At 41.2% G+C, this 19,783-nt stretch overlaps 1 protein-coding gene across 1 annotated transcript in view; it reads right to left on the bottom strand.

Annotated features, from left to right (window-relative positions):
- Positions 1-19,783, bottom strand: part of ttc27 (tetratricopeptide repeat domain 27) — a 177,984-nt gene that overhangs the window by 120,657 nt on the left and 37,544 nt on the right. Inside the window, exons 5-6 of the mRNA XM_033025128.1 lie at positions 18,880-18,982; positions 13,730-13,894 (exon numbers count right to left, since the gene is read on the bottom strand). Of these exons, the coding sequence (XP_032881019.1) occupies positions 13,730-13,894; positions 18,880-18,982 (268 nt within the window). The remainder of the gene's footprint in view (positions 1-13,729; positions 13,895-18,879; positions 18,983-19,783) is intronic.

Here is a 19,783-nt window from a genome sequence, read left to right as displayed (position 1 = left end):
ACCTTTCATACAAAGTTCTATTATAGAGGATAAAGAAGGCAGATATGTAATAATTACAAGGGAATTATATTCAAAAAAGGTAATTTTAATGAATATATATGCCCCTAATTTTGATAATCCATTATTTTTTAAGAAAATATTTAATAATATTCCTATATCCACTCAACACAATTTAATAATTGGAGGTGATTTAAATTGTACTTTAGATAATTATCTAGATAGATCATCTGCAAAAAGGAAAGCTGCCTCGAAATCAAGTAAATTCATAAATGCTTTTATCAATACATCTAATATTAAAGACATCTGGAGGTTAGATAATCCATCCGGACGAGAATATTCTTTTTTCTCGCCCGTACATGGAACCTATTCGAGGATAGATTATTTTTTAATAGATTCTAAATTACTTCCTTTTACGTATGATGCAAAATATCATAATATTATCATCTCGGATCATGCGCCATTAACATTTAAGATAAAATTAAAAGATATATCTAATAAAACTACTACCTGGAGATTTAACCCTCAGATATTAAAGGACAATGACTGTAGTAAATATGTGATGGATCAGATTAAATTATTTTTTGAAACTAATGATAATCCTGAAACTTCTCCATCACTATTTTGGGACACATTTAAGGCATTCATGCGTGGTGCAATAATATCCGCACAAGCACATCTCAATAAAGAAAATCGAAAAATAGAACAAAATTTAGAAAATGAGATAAAACGTCTAGATAATGAAAATATAAAACAGCCTTCCAAAGAGTTAAGTAATAAAATTGCATCAGTAAAATATAGATTAAATAAAATATATTCTAATCAAGTGATTAAACTTTTTCAACAAACTAAGCAAGTGTATTTTGAATTTGGAGATAAGCCACAAAAATTACTAGCACGACAGCTTAGAAAATTAGAAGATGAGAAGATGATACACGGAATTAGATCTGAGTATGGAAATATATTAATTACTCCAAAAGATATTAATGATAGATTTTTACAATATTATAAAAATCTTTATTCGTCAAAACTAACAGGACAAACAGATAGTATGGAAATATTTTTACAAGAATGTCAAATCAATAGCTTAGATCAGGAAGGTAGAAAATTGTTAAATGCTGAAATAACAGTAAAAGATATTATAGAATCAATTAGTTCGCTAAAGAACGGAAAAGCAGCGGGCCCAGATGGCCTGAGTGCAGAATTTTATAAAAAATTTCAAGATCTGATTTCCCCAAGATTACAAATAATGTATAGATATGCATATGACCAAGGAAAATTACCAGAATCTTTAAATGAATCCACAATTACACTCATCCCTAAAGTAGATAAGGATTTGGAAGATCCTGGATCATATAGAGCGATTGCCCTTTTAAATACAGACCAAAAAATATTAACTAAGGTCTTATCTAGGAGATTAAGTTTAGTGATCTCTAAATTAATACATTATGATCAAACAGGTTTTATCCCAAAACGTTACTCATCCCATAATCTCAGACGTTTGTTTAATATTATATATTCAAAAAGAATACGAGATACGGAACTAGCGGTTATATCACTAGATGCAGAAAAAGCGTTTGATCAGGTGGAATGGATGTATTTATTTAATATAATGGAAAAGTTTCAATTGGGGGATAGATTTTGTAAATGGGTAAGAATTTTATACTCGAATCCTATGGCAAGAATTTTGACTAACCAAATTTTATCAGCCAAATTCAAACTCTCTAGGGGATGCAGACAGGGATGTCCGTTATCACCCTTATTGTTCGCATTGGTGATAGAACCATTGGCGGAAAAAATTAGATCTGAACCTGAAATATATGGCTATAATACTGATAGAACAATTAATAAAATTTCTTTATATGCAGATGATGTTTTGATTTATATTACAAAACTGGAAATTAGTATTCCCAACCTGCTAAACATTATAACTAAGTTTGGTGCATTTTCTGGGTATAGGATTAATTGGGATAAAAGCGAGATTATGCCAATAACAGGAATAAATCTAAATACATTACAACAATACCCATTAAAAGTAGTTACAGACAAACTTAAATATTTAGGGATTAACGTAACTAAAACTCATAACTCATTAATAAAATCCAACTATCCTCAACTATTAGATAAACTTAGAAAAAATATTTTATATTGGAAAACACTTCCTATATCCATGATTGGTAGAATAAGTGCCATAAAGATGGTATTTCTACCGCAGTTGTTATATTTGTTTCAGGCTATTCCTTTTTTTCTTCCGAAAACTTTTTTTTAAAAAATTGATAATATTGTCAATAGTTTTATTTGGGATTATAAAAATCACAGAATAAATAAAAAACATCTATGCAAAGCTAAGATAAATGGAGGATTAGCACTTCCAAACTTTTTATATTATTTTGGGCTGTTCAGATTAAGAATATGAATTTCTGGTGGGTAAATATGGATCATGAACCGACATGGTTAAATATAGAAAAGGAAGACTGTCTACCTTTCAATGTAGGTTCGATAATTTTTGCACCAACGGAAGTACAAAAAAAATATTATAAAGACAACCTAATAATATATAATAATAGACGTATTTGGAAACAAATAGTTAAGACTCTACACTTGGATAATCTCTCATTTAGATTACCAATTATGAATAATCCATCGTTTAAACCTGCTATATTAGATGGGGGGTTTAAACAATGGGATGATTTAGGAATTACAAGGATAGAACACCTGTATAGAAAAGGAAAATTTCTTTTATTCCAGGAGTTACAAGATATTTATGGATTGTCTCCACAACATTTGTTTAGGTATTTACAAATTAGAGATTATATTAAATCCAATACACAAGATTATAAAAATAAAGAAGCAGGATTGTTAGACGAACTGTTTAATTTATATCCAAATACAGAAAAATTAATAGCCTATATATATAACATCATTTTGGATAAGGAGAATCCAATAACGGAAGTATATCGTCAAGCATGGGAAAATGAAATGGGATTGGCTATAACAAAAGAAAACTGGGAAGAAAGTCTACAACGAATACACCGGTGTTCATTAAACGCCAGACATATACTGATACAATTTAAAGTATTATATAGGTTACATTATTCGAAAACTAAATTAAATAGTATTTTTCCGAATCTCTCCGCTATTTGTGATAAGTGCAAGAAAGCAGAGGCAAATTTAATACATAGTTTCGTTACATGTCCTAAATTGAATTATTACTGGACAGAAATTTTTAAAGTTATTTCTGAAGTCATCAAAGTTAAATTGGACCCTAACCCAAAGCTAATAATATTTGGAATTCCGGATTTACATCTATCACTTACAGTAAATCAAAGAAATTTCTTTGATTACTGTTTGATAATTGGGAAAAAAATCATATTGAAATTTTGGAAGGGAACATTATCCCCCACAACCAAAATGTGGGCAACAGAGATGATGGAGACGTTACATCTGGAAAGAATTAGATTTGTCCTATTGGACAAGTATAATTCTTTTGAACAGATATGGTCTCCATATATACAGTATTTAGAGAAGTAGCTGTTCTTGGCAACACAGCTCGGCGTGCACCCTGCGGGATTTGGTGAGAATAATTCATTTTTATATTGGAATTAACATATATGTCTTTATTGATACTATCACTTGTAGTAGTGTTATTAATAATACATATTGTGGTTACTAAAAATTTTTTTTTTTCGTTTCTCTTTTCTGTCTTATATATAATCAAATTATTATTTAATCACTCTCTTAATGATTTATAACTGTTCTATTCTTTCTCTATCATTATTTCTAAAAAAATAGTAGATAAGTATTACTAGTGTTTTACTTAATGCAAATTGAATTAATTTGATATAAAGTTGTTTGAAGCATTGTAATTGATTACCTTTAATAAAAAAATATATTAAAAAAAAAGCTAAGATAAATGGAGGATTAGCACTTCCAAACTTTTTATATTATTTTTGGGCTGTTCAGATTAAGAATATGAATTTCTGGTGGGTAAATATGGATCATGAACCGACATGGTTAAATATAGAAAAGGAAGACTGTCTACCTTTCAATGTAGGTTCGATAATTTTTGTACCAACGGAAGTACAAAAAAAAAATTATAAAGACAACCTAATAATATATAATAATAGACGTATTTGGAAACAAATAGTTAAGACTCTACATTTGGATAATCTCTCATTTAGATTACCAATTATGAATAATCCATCGTTTAAACCTGCTATATTAGATGGGGGGTTTAAACAATGGGATGATTTAGGAATTACAAGGATAGAACACCTTTATAGAAAAGGAAAATTTCTTTTATTCCAGGAGTTACAAGATATTTATGGATTGTCTCCACAACATTTGTTTAGGTATTTACAAATTAGAGATTATATTAAATCCAATACACAAGATTATAAAAATAAAGAAGCAGGATTGTTAGACGAACTGTTTAATTTATATCCAAATACAGAAAAATTAATAGCCTATATATATAACATCATTTTGGATAAGGAGAATCCAATAACGGAAATATATCGTCAAGCATGGGAAAATGAAATGGGATTGGCTATAACAAAAGAAAACTGGGAAGAAAGTCTACAACGAATACACCGGTGTTCATTAAACGCCAGACATATATTGATACAATTTAAAGTATTATATAGGTTACATTATTCGAAAACTAAATTAAATAGTATTTTTCCGAATCTCTCCGCTATTTGTGATAAGTGCAAGAAAGCAGAGGCAAATTTAATACATAGTTTCGTTACATGTCCTAAATTGAATTATTACTGGACAGAAATTTTTTAAGTTATTTCTGAAGTCATCAAAGTTAAATTGGACCCTAACCCAAAGCTAATAATATTTGGAATTCCGGATTTACATCTATCACTTACAGTAAATCAAAGAAATTTCTTTGATTACTGTTTGATAATTGGGAAAAAAATCATATTGAAATTTTGGAAGGGAACATTATCCCCCACAACCAAAATGTGGGCAACAGAGATGATGGAGACGTTACATCTGGAAAGAATTAGATTTGTCCTATTGGACAAGTATAATTCTTTTGAACAGATATGGTCTCCATATATACAGTATTTAGAGAAGTAGCTGTTCTTGGCAACACAGCTCGGCGTGCACCCTGCGGGATTTGGTGAGAATAATTCATTTTTATATTGGAATTAACAGATATGTCTTTATTGATACTATCACTTGTAGTAGTGTTATTAACAATACATATTGTGGTTTTTCAATTTTTTTTTTTTTTTTTTTTTTGGTTTCTGTTTTCTTTCTTATATATAATCAAATTATTATTTAATCACTCTCTTAATGATTTATAACTGTTCTATTCTTTTTCTATCATTATTTCTAAAAAAAATAGTAGATAAGTATTACTAGTGTTTTACTTAATGCAAATTGAATTAATTTGATATAAAGTTGTTTGAAGCATTGTAATTGATTACCTTTAATAAAAAAATATATTAAAAAAAAAATAAACCAGTTTAGGTATAGAGATACAGCGAGGAAACAGGCCCTTCAGCCCACCGAGTCTGCACTGACCAGCCATCCCCGCACACTAACACTATCCTACACCCACTAGGGACAATTTTACATTTACACCAAGCCAAGTAACCTACAAACCTGTACGTCTTTGGAGTGCGGGAGGAAACCGAAGATCTCGGAGAAAACCCACGCAGGTCACGGGAGGCATGTACAAACTCCGCACAGACAGCACCCGTAGTCAGGATTGAACCCGGGTCTCTGGCGCTGTGAGGCAGCAACTCTACCGCAGCGCCACCAGTCTACACCAACTTTGATTCACCTCAAGGAGTATGGAGGCAAGGCTGAGGTGACGGGACATAGCAAATGGTCGAGAAGCAGTCAACAGCCCAGCGGTGGAACTGAAGACCTGCCCCCAGAAACTATCTGTGCCTCTATTCAAGTTGCTCCAATACAATTACAACACCACCATCGACTCAATAATGAAGAAAACGTACATACAATTTACAAAAATAAATCCAGTTAATCTCCACCTATTTACAATCACCATCAAAATGGAAGATCTGGTCGAATGACATCAAGTGGCACGTACTCACTAATAAGATGTTCAGTTTGGGTTTCACGAGGTCTATCTGACTCTAAACCTCATCACAGCTCTGGTTCAAACACCTCTGGAGGTGAGGTGAGAGTGACCTCCCTTGACATCAGGAAACAGTTGGCATTAATGGACTCTGATAGAACTGGTTTAAAAGCTACACCGCATATTGACAATGATAGTTTTGGATGTCACAAGCCAGTCACAAGAGATGTCACAAGCCACAAGCCAGGATGTCACAACTCCAGTTCATCCCTGCTGGAGCAACAAAATAAAATACAGAGGAACATACAGGATCAGCGTCTGTGGAGGGAATAGATAGGCGATGTTTCGGGTTGGGACCTTTCTTCAGAATGAATAGGGGAGAAAAAAATGGAAATGAGAAGTGGAGGTGGGGCAATGCCTGACAAGTCACAAGGTCATAAGGAATAGGAGTAGATTGAGGCCATTCGGCCCATCAAGTCTACTCCACCATTCAATCATGGCTGATCTATCTCTCCCTCCTAAACCCATTCTCCTGCCATCTCCCCATAACCGACACCCGTATTAATCAAGAATCTATATATCTCTGCCTTAAATATATCCACTGACGGCCCTCACAGCCTTCTGTGGCAAAGAATTCCACAGATTCACCACCCTCTGACTAAAGAAATTCCTCCTCATCTCCTTCCTAAAAGAACGTCCATTAATTCTGAGGCTGTGACCTCTGGTCCTAGACTCTCCCACTAGTGGAAACTCCTATCCACATCCACAGTATCCAAGTGTATCAATATTCTGTATGTTTCAATGAGGTCCCCCCTCATTCATCTAAACTCCAGCGAGTACAGGCCCACTGCCGTCAAATGCTCATCATAGATTGACCCACTCATTCCTGGGATCATTCTTGTAAACCTCCTCTGGACCCTGCACACCCTTCCTCAGATATGGTGCCCAAAATTGCTCACAATATTCCAAATGCGGTCTGACCAGCTCCTTATAGAGCCTCAGCATTATCCCTGTTTTTGTATACAAGCCCTCTTGAAATAAATGCTGGCATTGAGTTTGCTTTCTTTACTTCCGATTCAACTTGCAGACTAACTTTATGGGAATCCTGCACCAGCAATCCCAAGTCCCTTTGCACCTCCGATTTCTGTAGTCTCTCCCATTTAGAAAATAGTCTACGCCTTCATTCCTACTACCAAAACTCATGACTCCACACTTTGCTACACTGTATTCCATCTGCCACTTCTCTGCCCACTCTCCCAACCTGTCCAAGTCCTTCTGCAGAGTCCCTGCTTTCTCTACACTACCTGCCACCCACCTATTTTTGTATCATCAGCAAACTTGGCCACAAAACCTTCAATCCCCTCGTCCAAATCATTAATATACAACGTGAAGAGTAGCGGCCCCAGCACGAGCCCTGCGGAACTCCGCTAGTCACTGGCAGCCAACCAGAGAAAGCCCCCTTTATTGCCACCCTTTGCCTTCTGCCATCCAGCCAACCTGCTATCCATGCTAGTACCTATTTTTGGTCGAGACCTTGCTTCATACCCGACCCAAAACGTCACCAAAACGTCAGAGATGCTGTGTGAGCTGCTGAGTTATTCCAGATTTTGATTTCTATCTTTGGTTTAAACCAGCATCTGCAGTTCGTTCCTACACAAGTCATAGTTGGATACGTGAGGGGGATTTAAATCGCAGAAGATTGAAGTAGGTAACAAAGGTGAGAGGTGAAAAGGAAACAAAGGAATGCCAGTTAAAGAAAGGAGGACTGAAATAAAGCAGAGAGAGGAGCATGAATGAAAGGGGGCAGGGAAGAAAGAGGGGAATATAAGGGAAATATGGGACTCGGGAATGGGAGATGAGTAACGAGAGATATTTCCCATATTTCCCTTTTATCCTCCCCCCTTTCCCCTTCCTCCCAGATCCTCCACGGTGCTCCTACCAGTCTCCATGCATATTCCTGGGAATATTCTCAGGATACAAGCTTATAGTGAGACAGCAAGCCTGGAAAAAGGCCAGGAAGAATTGTGTGGGAAGGAACAGCAGATGCTGGTTTACATCAAAGATTGACACAAAATGCTGGAGTAACTCAGCGGGACAGACAGCATCTCTGGAGAGAAGGAATGGGCAATGTTTCGTGTCGAGACTGACGAAGGGTCTCGACCCGAAACGTTATCCATTCCTTCTCTCCAGAGATGCTGCCTGTCCTGCTGAGTTACTCCAGCATGTTGTGCCTAAAAGGCCAGGAAGAAATTTATCTGCACAGTGAGGCCAGATATACCCAGCCCACTGTGTTGCTCAAAGTGGCTGCAATGGCTGACAAGGGAAGTCAGAATTTAATAACTAGAAAAGGAGAGGTTCTGCTAAAAGTTCACATCCCTGCCATTAACTTCCAGCAGCACCCTCTAGAACTGGAACGGAACACCAAATAATCAGCGAGACTGAGCAAAAACGTTAAGAATAATTCAGAGAATAGAGCAGATTTGATATCTCTGAAGTAAAGAGGAAATTAAAATATATGGCAGGATGGAAATATATTTTGAATTAATTCTATTTTGAAATGATTGGCAACCTTAATAGAAACAAAGCTATTTTTCCACTAACTCAGCATTTTCAACCTTTAATGAGCAGAGTACATTCGTAAGTGTGACATCTAAAGACAGAATACAACACGGTGAATGTGTGCAGTTGTGGGACAGTTGCCTTCCACATTTACTCAATACTGATTATCGTTCATTTGGAATACCTGGTGACGTAACCGTAAACTATTGTTGTTGACTGTCACTGATTCAAGGGCACACTCCGACATTGTAACTTGCTGTATCAGGTGATGTCGAAAATAAGGCAGTCACAGTGGCGCAGCGGTAGAGTTGCTGCCTTATGGCGAATGCAGCGCCGGAGGCCCGGGTTCCATCCCGACTACGGGTGCTGTCTGTATGGAGTTTGTACGTTCTCCCCGTGACCTGCGTGGGTTTTCTCCGAGTTCTTCGGTTTCCTCCCACATTCCAAAGACGTGCAGGTTTGTAGGTTAATTGGCTTGGCAAATGTAAAAATTGTCCCTAGTGGGTGTAGGATACTGTTAATGTGCGGGGATCGTTGGTCGGAGCGGACCCGGTGGGCCGAAGGGCCTGTTTCCGTGCTGTATCACCAAACTAAACAGCTGCACTCCAGTGCAAATGTATAACATGAGCATCCAAGAAATAGCAGGGACAGGCCATTCAGTTACTAGTCTCTGCTATGTTCAGAAGATGATAGCTTTTACCCCAACCCCGACATTGTTCATTGTGTAATGAACCGGAGTTGATAAGGGAACTCAAGGTGAAGGAACCAATAGGAGGTAGCGACCACAATATGATAACACTTGCATTTTGAGCAGGAGAAGGTGATATCGGATGTGTCGGTATTGCAGTTGAGCAAAGGATACTGTAGAGGCATGAGGGAGGAGCTGGCCAAAGTTGACTGGAAAGGGACACTAGCAGGGGTGACGGTGGAACAGCAATGGCAGGAATTTCTGGGAACAATTCAGAAGATGCAGGATTTTTTCATTCCAAAGAGGAAGAAAGATTCTAGGGGGGAGAATGAGTTGACCGTGGGTAACAAGGGAAGTCAAGGACAGTATAAAACTAAAAGAGAAGGCGTATAACATGGCAAAGATTAGTGGGAAGCCAGAGGATTGGGAAGCTTGTAAAGAACAACAGAGGCTAACTAAAAAGACAATATGGGGACAATATCGGGAAGTGGCGGCGCTGCCCAAGCAGCTGCGGCTCGCCTGCAGTCCGTCTGTCTTTCTTTTTTTTGTTTTCTTTTTGTCTTGTTGATGTATGTTTTAGTTTATTTTTAGTTGTGTATATGTTGGGGGGGGGGGGAACATTTTTTTCATCTCTTCCTTCAAAGGGGATGCGACCTTTCCCTTGTCGTATCTCCGTCTCCGTCTGCGCTGAGGTCTAATATCGTGGAGCTGGGGGCCTCCAACTGGAATCGACCTTGGGGGCTCCGGTGGCAGAGCCTGTGGACTCTTCGGAGGCTGTGGTGGCGCTGTGGCTGCGACCCGACTTCGGAGCTTCGGGGCCCTGTGGACGGTAACATCGGGAGCTCGCAGGTCCCTGGTCGGTGTCCGATTTTCGGGAGCTCCCACGGCGGCAACTTCGTCCGCCCTGAGTCGCGGAGTTTGAATCAGCCCGTTCGTGGAGCTTATAATCGGCCCGTTCGCGGAGCTTAAAATGGGCCGCGGGATTTACCATCGCCCGGCAGGGGTTTCAACATAGATCACCTCGATGCAGTGGGAGAACAAGCAAGGAAGAGATAAGAATTTTTGCCTTCCATCACAGTGAGGAGGTGCCTGGAGATTCACTGTGATGGATGTTTGCATTAAATTGTGTTCATTGTGTGTTTTGTTGCTTTTTTTCTGTCATGACTGCATGGTACGCAATTTCATTCAAACTTGTTTGAATGACAATAAAGGAAATTCAATTCAATTCAATTCATTCAATTCAATTAAAAAGATGAAATACGAAGGTAAGCCAGCCAATAATATAAAAGAGGATAGCAAGAGTATCATATATAAAGAGCAAGAAAGAGGCAAGAGTGGACGTTGGGCCGTTGGAGAATGATGCAGGAGGTGATAATGGGGAATAAAGAAATGGCAGAGGAGTTGAATAACTTTTTAACATCAGTCTTCACAGTGGAAGACACCAGCAACGTGCCTGAAATTCTAGAGTCAGGGGGTGGAAGTTAGTGGAATGGCTATTACTAGGGAGAAGGTGCTTGAGAAGCTGAAAGAGCTGAAGGTAGATAAGTCACCTGGACCAGATGGACTGCACCCTAGGGTTCTGAAAGAGGTGGCTTTAGAGATTGTGGACGCATTGATAGTGATATTTCAAGAGTCACTAGAGACAGGAGTGGTTCCAGACCATTGGGAAATTGCCAATATTACCCCGCTGCACAAGAAGGGAGCAAAGCAGAATAGTGGGAACTATAGGCCGGTTAGTCTGACTTCAGTGGTTGGTAACATTTTAGAGTCCATTATAAAGGATGAGGTTACGACGTACTGAGAAGTTCATGATAAAATAGGCCAAAGTCAGCATGGCTTTGGATGGCAGAAGGCAAAGAGTGGCAATAAAGGGGGCTTTCTCTGGTTGGCTGCCAGTGACTAGCGGAGTTCTGCAGGGCTCGGTGCTGGGGCCGCTACTCTTCACGTTGTATATTAATGATTTGGTCGAGGGGATTGAAGGCCTTGTGGCCAAGTTTGCGAATGATACAAAAATATGTGGAGGGACGGGTAGTGTAGAGAAAGCAGGGACTCTGCAGAAGGAATTGGACAGGTTGGGAGAGTGGGCAGATAAGTGGCAGATGGAATACACTGTAGCAAAGTGTGGAGTCATGTGTTTTGGTAGTAGGAACGAAGGCGTAGACTATTTTCTTAATGGGGAGGGGATCCAGAAATCGGAGGTGTAAAGGGACTTGGGATTGCTGGTGCAGGATTCCTAAAAAGTTAATCTGCAAATTGAATCAGTAGTAAAGAAAGCAAACTCAATGCTAGCATTTATTTCAAGAGGGCTTGTATACAAAAACAGGGATAACGTTGAGGCTCTATAAGGAGCTGGTCAGGCCGCATTTGGAATATTTTGAGCAATTCTGGGCACCATATCTGAGGAAGGATGTGATGGCACTGGAGAGGGTCCAGAGGAGGATTACAAGAATGATCCCAGGAATGAATGGGTTAACATATGACGAGCGTTTGTCGGCACTGGGCCTGTACTCGCTGGAGTTTAGAAGGATGAGGGGGGACCTCATTGAAACATATAGAATAATGAACGGCTTGGATAGAGTGAATGTGGAGATGATGTTTCCACTAGTGGGAGTGTCTAGGACTAGAGGTCATAGCCTCAGAATTAAAGGACTTTCTTTTAAGAAGGAGATGAGGAGGAATTTCTTTAGTCAGAGGGTGGTGAATCTGTGGAATTCTTTGCCACAGAAGGCTGTGGAGGCCTAGTCAGTGGATATATTTAAGGCACAGATATATAGATTCTTGATTAGTACGGGTGTCAGAGGTTATGGGGAGAAGACAGGAGAATGGAGTTGAGAGACAGAGATAGATCAGTCATGATTGAATGGCAGAGTAGACTTGATGGGCCGAATGGCCTAATTCTGCTCCTGTCACTTATGATCTTATTACATAATTTCCCTGCATCACCCCCTATCCCTGGACTCATTAACATCCAAAAATCTATTCATCTGTCTCAAACAAAGTCCAGTCACCTTGAGTAGAGAATTCCAAAGATTACCAACCTTCATCCCCCTCTCTAGACCCATCCCCCACCCAAGTCATCTTGTTGAGTCTCATTGTCTGTCCTCGTTTTCACCCAGGCCACAGCTAACAATGGTCTGTTTCCGTTATCATCGTCACTTTTTTTGCATATCTTTCATTTATCATACAACTATTAAAACTTTGATCTTGGATGTGTGTTTATTTGTTCACATCTTCTCAAAAAATCGCTGTGCTAACGGTAACATTTTTACATATTCCGGTGGAGGTTTTTCTGTGCAGTCCAAAATTGCCTTATCTGAAAAATCCATGCTTTATTTGCTCCAGTTATCAATGAAAATGTTCAAAAATCCGAAAAGACTCAGGCCCTGCTGCCTGGAAGCTGCAGCCGCCAGCCGGGAGCGAGGGAGTATTGCGTTCGGGAACCAGCACTCCCTTGTGACAACCCCTCACCCCTCAAACTCTACCCCACACCCTCTCTTCTCCCCCTCCCTCCCGCACCCTCTCTTCTCCCCCTCCCGCTCCCTCTCTGCCCCCCACGCCTCCCATGGGGACCAGGGGTAGGGGACGGGTGCGTTGGAGGTTATTTCTCCAGTTATTCATGAACATTTTCAAAAACCTGAAAAGACTTTGAACAAAAAACCTGTTGTCTTCTTGCTCGTGCTGCGAGTGAGATCACCCCCCCCCCCGACCACTCCCCCCCCGTACACCGGCCCTGCCGCCTGGAGTCTGCAAACTGCAGCCGGGTGCCGCGACCCACCAGCCAGGAGCGAGGAAGTATTGCATTCGGGAACCACTCCTCTGTGATGACACCCCCTCAAACTCTACCCCCCTCCCTCTCTGCCCCCCCCTTCCCGCTCTCTCTCTGCCCCCCACGCCTCCCGTGGGGGCCACCTGGAGGGGACGGGTGCGTTGGGGGAGAAGATGGGTCTGCCATTGGTCTAGTTTGTTCTATATCTCTATCTCACCGTCTATATCTCCTGTTTCCCTTTCCCTTACTCTCAGTCTGAAGAAGGATCTCGACACGAAACGTCAGGTATTCCTTTTCCCCAGAGATGCTGCCTGACCTGCTGAGTTACTCCAGCTTTATTTGTCTAACTACCGTCTTTAGTTTAGATTAGAGATACTATGCGGAAACAGGCCATTCGGCCCTCTGGGTCCGCACCGACCAGCGATCAAAGCCGGGTCTCTGGCGCAGTAAGGCAGCAACTCTACCGCTGCGCCACTGTGAACACTGAATAAACTATCATTGAAGAGGCACTGTGCCGCCCTCATTAACATTCACAGTAAACTCATTTCTTCTCATATTATTTTTTTTTCAACACTCTTCGCTGGATTTGTGTCTCTTCAGTTAATTAGTTACAGAATGAAAATAACTCCAAAATGTAGCATTTGAGAATGTGACCTACCTGTCACAGTTGTAGAAAGTCTTGCCATTTTCTGGGCTGCAGAGAAATTCTCCTTGGCCCTTGTATAGTCATAGTAGTACAGCAGCGCATATCCACACTCCAGGTGGAACTGAATAGCTAAATTTCCACATTCCCCAGAGCAGAGAAAGGTCTTATTTGATTGCACTGAAAATAAATTGAATAAATAACAAATAGAGATAAAGTGATACAGTGTGGAAACAGTCCCAACTTGCCCACACCGCCCAACATGTCCCAGCTACACTAGTCCCACCTGCCTGCACTAGGTCCATATCCCTCCAAACCTGTCCATCCATGTCTAACTGTTTCTTAAAGGTTGGGATAGTCCCAGCCTCAACTACCTCCTCTGGCAGCTTGTTCCATACACCCGCCTTTGCGTGAAAAAGTTACCCCTCACATTGCTATTAAATCTTTTCCCCTTCACCATAAACCTATGTCCTCTGGTCCTCGATTCACCTACTATGGGCAAGAGACTCTGTACAGCTACCTGATCTATTCCTCTCATGATTTTATACACCTCTATAAGATCACCCCTCATCCTCCTGCACTCTGTGAGCAGTCTCTGTGAGCAGTCACAGAGTTACTTCAGAATGTTTACCAGTTTATAACAGCATATTAATGCAGTGCTTTTATTGTACATATTACAAAACAAGATTTGGCATTCATCTATGTAGGGAGTGCAGATAACCATAAAACACAGTCAACGGAATAGGCTTTAACCAAAGTCTTAAAGAAGGAAAAAGTAAATGTATTGTATCCACTGTTCCAGTTGCCAATTGCTCTACTTCGATGAGACCAAGCGCAGGCTTGGCGATCGCTTCGCCCAACACCTCCGCTCAGTTCGTATTAACCAACCTGATCTCCCGGTTGCTCAGCACTTCAACTCCCCTTCCCATTCCAAATCCGACCTTTCTGTCCTGGGCCTCCTCCATTGCCAGAGTGAGACCCAGCGCAAATTGGAGGAACAGAGCCGCATATTTCGCTTGGGTAGTTTACACCCCAGCGGTATGAACATTGACTTCTCTAATTTTAGATACCACTTGCTTTCTCCCTCCTTCCCCTCCCCTTCCCAGCTCTCCCACAAAGCTTACTGTCTCTGCCCTCTTCCTTTCTTTTTCCTGCCCCCCTCCAGACATCAGTCTGAAGAAGGGTCTCGACCCGAAATGTCGCCTATTCCCTCTCTCCATAGATTCTGCCCCACCCGCTGAGTTTCTCCAGCATTTTTGATTTTTCCAGCATCTGCAGTTCTTTCTTAAACAAAAAGTAAATGTGGAAAAGTTTGGGTGGAAAACTCCAGAACATAGGCCTCAACAGACAGTGGATTCCTTTAAGCCAGTTAATGCTGAGACGAAGTATCATGTTCAATACTGGCTGTACTTACACAACAATGCAAAAACATAATGTTCATAGGTTTAAGGAGCAGAATTAGTCCATTCGGCCCATCAAGTCTACTCCGCCATTCAATCATGGCTGATCTATCTCTGCCTCCTAACACCATTCTCCTGCCTTCTCCCCATAATCTCTGACACTCATGCTAATCAAGAATCTATCTATCTCTGCCTTAAAAATATCTATTGACGGCCTCCATAGCTTTCTGTGGCAATGAATTCCACAGATTCACCACTCTGACTAAATAAATTCCTCCTCATCTTCTTAAAGGAACGACTTTTAATTCTGAGGCTATGGCCACTGGACCTAGACTCTCCCACTAGTGGAAACATCCTCACCACATCCACTCTATCCAGGCCTTTCACTATTCAGTCAGTTTCAATGAGACTCCCCCTCATCCTTCTAAACTCCAGCGAGTACAGGCCCAGTGCCGTCAAATGCTCATCATATGTTAACCTACTCATTCCTGGGATCATTCTTGTAAACCTCCTCTGGACCCTCTCCAGAGCCAACACATCTTTCCTCAGATATGATGCCCAAAATTGCTCACAATATTCCAAACGTGGCCTGACCAGTGCCTTATAGAGCCTCAGCATTACATCCCTGTTTTTGTATACAAGCCCTCTTGAAATAAATGCGTTTGCTTTCTTTACTACTGATTCGACTTGCAGATTAACCATTTGGGAATCCTGCGCTGGCAATCTCAAGTTTCTTTGCAACTCCGATTTTTGGATTCTCTCCCCATTTACAAAATAGCCTACGCCTTTATTCCTACTACCAAAATGCATGACTCCACACTTTACTACACTGTATTCCATCTGCCACTTCTCTGCCCACTCTCCCAACCTGTCCAAGTCCTTCTGCAGAGTCCCTGCTTTCTCTACACTACCTGCCCCTCCACCTATTTTCGTATCATCCACAAACTTGGCCACAAGGCCTTCAATCCCCTCGTCCAAATCATTAATATACAACGTGAAGAGTAGCGGCCCCAGCACCGAGCCCTGCGGAACTCCGCTAGTTACTGGCAGCCAACCAGAAAAAGCCCCCTTTATTGCCACTCTTTGCCTTCAGCCATCCAGCCAACCTGCTATCCATGCTAGTATCTGCCCTTTGATACCGTGGGCTCTCATCTTCCTTAGCAGCCTCACTTGTGGCACCTTATCAAAGGCCTTCTGAAAATCTAGATATACAACATCTACTGACTCTCTTTTGTCTGTCCTGCTATTTCTTCTTCAAAGATTTCCAGCAAATTTGTCAGGCACGATCTCCCCTTCACAAAGCCATGCTGACTTCAGCCTATTTTATCATGAACTTCTCAGTACGTCGTACCCTCATCCTTTATAATGGCGTCTAAAATGTTACCAACCACTGAAGTCAGACTAACCGGCCTATAGTTCCCACTATTCTGCTTTGCTCCCTTCTTGTGCAGCGGGGTAATATTGGCAATTTTCCAATCATCTGGAACCACTCCTGACTCTAGTGATTTTTGAAATATCACCATCAATGCGTCCACAATCTCTAAAGCCACCTCTTTCAGAGCCCTAGAGTGCAGTCCATCTGGTCCAGGTGACTTCTCCACCTTCAGCCCTTTCAGCTTCCCAAGCACCTTCTCCCTAGTAATAGCCACTCCACTAACTTCCACCCCCTGACTCTCTTGAATTTCAGGCACGTTGCTGGTGTCTTCCACTGTGAAGACTGATGCTAAAAAGTTATTCAACTCCTCTGCCATTTCTTTATTCCCCATTATCACTTCTCCTGCATCATTCTCCTGCGGCCCAACGTCCACTCTTGCCTCTTTCTTACTCTTTATATAACTGAAGAAACTCTTGCTATCCTCTTTTATATTATTGGCTGGCTTATCTTCGTATATATTTCATCTTTTCGCCCCGTATTGCCGGTTTAGTTACCTTCTGTTGTTCTTTAAAAGCTTCCCAATCCTCTGGCTTCCCACTAATCTGCTATGTTGTATGTCTTCTCTTTTAGTTTTATACTGTCCTTGACTTCCCTTGTCAGCCACGGTCACCTCTTCCTCCCCCCTAGAATCTTTCTTCGTCTTTGGACTGAAAAGATCCTGCATCTTCCGGATTATTCCCAGAAATTCCTGCCATTGCTGTTCCACCGTCATCCCAGCTAGGGTGCCTTTCCAGTCAACTTTGGCCAACTCCTCCCTCATGCCTCTGTCGTCCCCTTTGTCCAGCTGTAATACCGACACATCCGATTTCACCTTCTCCCTCTCAAATTGCAGATTAAAACTTATCATATTGTGGTCGCTACCTCATAATGGTTTCTTTACCTTGAGTTCCCTTATCAAATCCGGTTCATTACACAACACTAAATCTAGAATTGCCTTTTCCCTGTTAGGCTCCACTACAAACTGCTCCAAGAATCCATCTCGGAGACACTCTACAAATTCCCTTTTTTGGGGTCCAGTACCAACGTGATTTTCCCAGTATCTGGAATTTGACATCTCCCATGACCACGGCACCATTGCCTTTCTTACATGCCAATTGTATCTCTTGATGTAACTTGTATCCTCTATCCTGGCTACTGTTTGGGGGCCTGTAAATAACTCCAATTAGGGTCTTTTTACCCTTACAATTTCTCAGCTTTCCTTCTCTCCTTCCTAAAGGAACCTCCTTTCTTTCTGAGGCTCTGACTGGTCCTCTTTCTCTCCGTTCCTCCCCCAGCCATGTTGTTGTACCAGCTTCAAAGCCGTCTTGTTGAGTCTCATTATCTGTAACTCATTTTCAACTAGGCCACAGCAAACAATGGCTTGTTTCCTTTATCATTGTTACTTTATTTGCATATCTTTCTTTCATTATTCTGTATCTCTCTACATCACCATCTATATCTCTCGTTTCCCTTTCCCGACTCTCAGTCTGAAGAAGGGTCTCAACCTGAAACATCACCTATTCCTTTTCTTCAGCGATGCTGCCTGCCCCGCAGAGTGACTCCAGCTCTCCGGATCCATCTTTGGTTCAAACCAGCATCGGCAGTTCCTTTCTGCACAACTTTCTGATCACTTCACTCTATAAGATCACCCTCTAATCCTTCTGCACTCCAAGGAATAGAGACCCAGCCAACTCAACCTCTCCCTATAGCTCACACCCTCTAGTCCTTGCAACATCCTTGTAAATCTTCTCTGAACCCTTTCCAGCTTGACAACATCTTTCCTATAACATGGTGCCCAGAACAGAACACAATACTCCAAATGCGGCCTCACCAACGTCTTACACAACTGCAACATGACCTCCCAACTTCTATACTCAATACTCAGACTGATGAAGGCCAATGTGCCAAAAGCCTTTTTGACCACCCGATCTACCTGCGACTCCACCTTGAAGGAACCATGCACCTGCACTCCTAGATCCCTCTGCTCTACAACACTAGATCATATAACAGCAAAACGACGTGAATATCAAATTGGAAATGAAAATCAGCATCACTCATTTAGTCTTCTGCTGAAGTATAATGGAACCCAGAATGAGCAATGTTAAATGTCATGTGAACTTTTACTTCAAGAAAATAAAGGCAAGTGTTTTGAAGGAACTGCAGAAGCTGGTTTATACTGAAGCGAGTCACAAAGTGCTGGAGTAACTCAGTGGATCAGGCAGCATCTCTGGAGAAAAAGGATGGGTGACATTTCCAGTTGGGACCCTTCTTCTTTTAAATCATATCTCTCCTCCTTTTGCATACTAATAATGTGGATTTTTCTGACATATGTAATTGCAGGGAATCTGTACCTTTGTCAACACAGCATTGAAGGATGGTGAAGAGTTGAGAGGAGCGCTCTGCCAGCAACTGCTGGTGAATGTTTACACATCGCATTGTCCACCACGGCAACATCTGCAGAGCAAGAAAGATGGATTCTTGTCAAAACAGTTATTTCACCTTTACAAACATTTAGTCCAGTCATTCCATCATGGCAAGACTACAAATCATTAGATTCTACATATCCACGTCAGCTACCTTCCATGCAGGTGATAGTCATACAGTACACAAATTACGCCTCTGTCCTTCACTTCCACACTTAAATGATGACATCTTATCTCTTATTGAACAGCTTATCTCTTACTGAACTCTCTGATGAGTGCAAGTATCTTCTCAACATCAAAGTGATCAAACCTTTTCCTAAATGTATGGGTACCTACATTTGCTTTAATGCAGCATCATATAACACATATACAGGTGGCTCAGCAGTAGAGTTACTTCCTCACAGCACCAGAGACCCGGGTTCCATGCTGACCACGGGTCCTGTCTGTACGGAGTTTGTACGTTCTCCCAATGACCTGCGTGGGTTTCCTCCCACATTCCAAAGACGTACAGATTTGTGGGTTAATTGGCTTGGTATGAACGTATACATGTAAAATTGTCCCTTGTGTGTGTAGGGAAGTCTTAATGTGCTGGGATCACTGGTCGGCGCGGACTCGGTGGGCCGAAGGGCCTGTTTCCATGCTGATTCTCTAAACAACATTAAAATATGGAACTAGACTGAGAAGATTGGGCCTCATTTGTTCTTGTACTCCCAAAACTGTACACAGAGGAATTCTCCATCCCATCCATTTGGGGTGGATATGAATCCTTGTCCCTCAGATGAGACGACAGCATCTAACCTGCTGTGCAACACACTTTTTGGCGCCAGGAGTA

The sequence above is a fragment of the Amblyraja radiata genome, chromosome 8 (genome assembly GCF_010909765.2).
Source record: "Amblyraja radiata isolate CabotCenter1 chromosome 8, sAmbRad1.1.pri, whole genome shotgun sequence".
Taxonomy (NCBI): Eukaryota; Metazoa; Chordata; class Chondrichthyes; order Rajiformes; family Rajidae; genus Amblyraja; species Amblyraja radiata.
The sequence above is the reverse complement of the archived record's forward strand: the minus strand, read 5'-3'. Positions and strand labels throughout refer to the sequence as shown.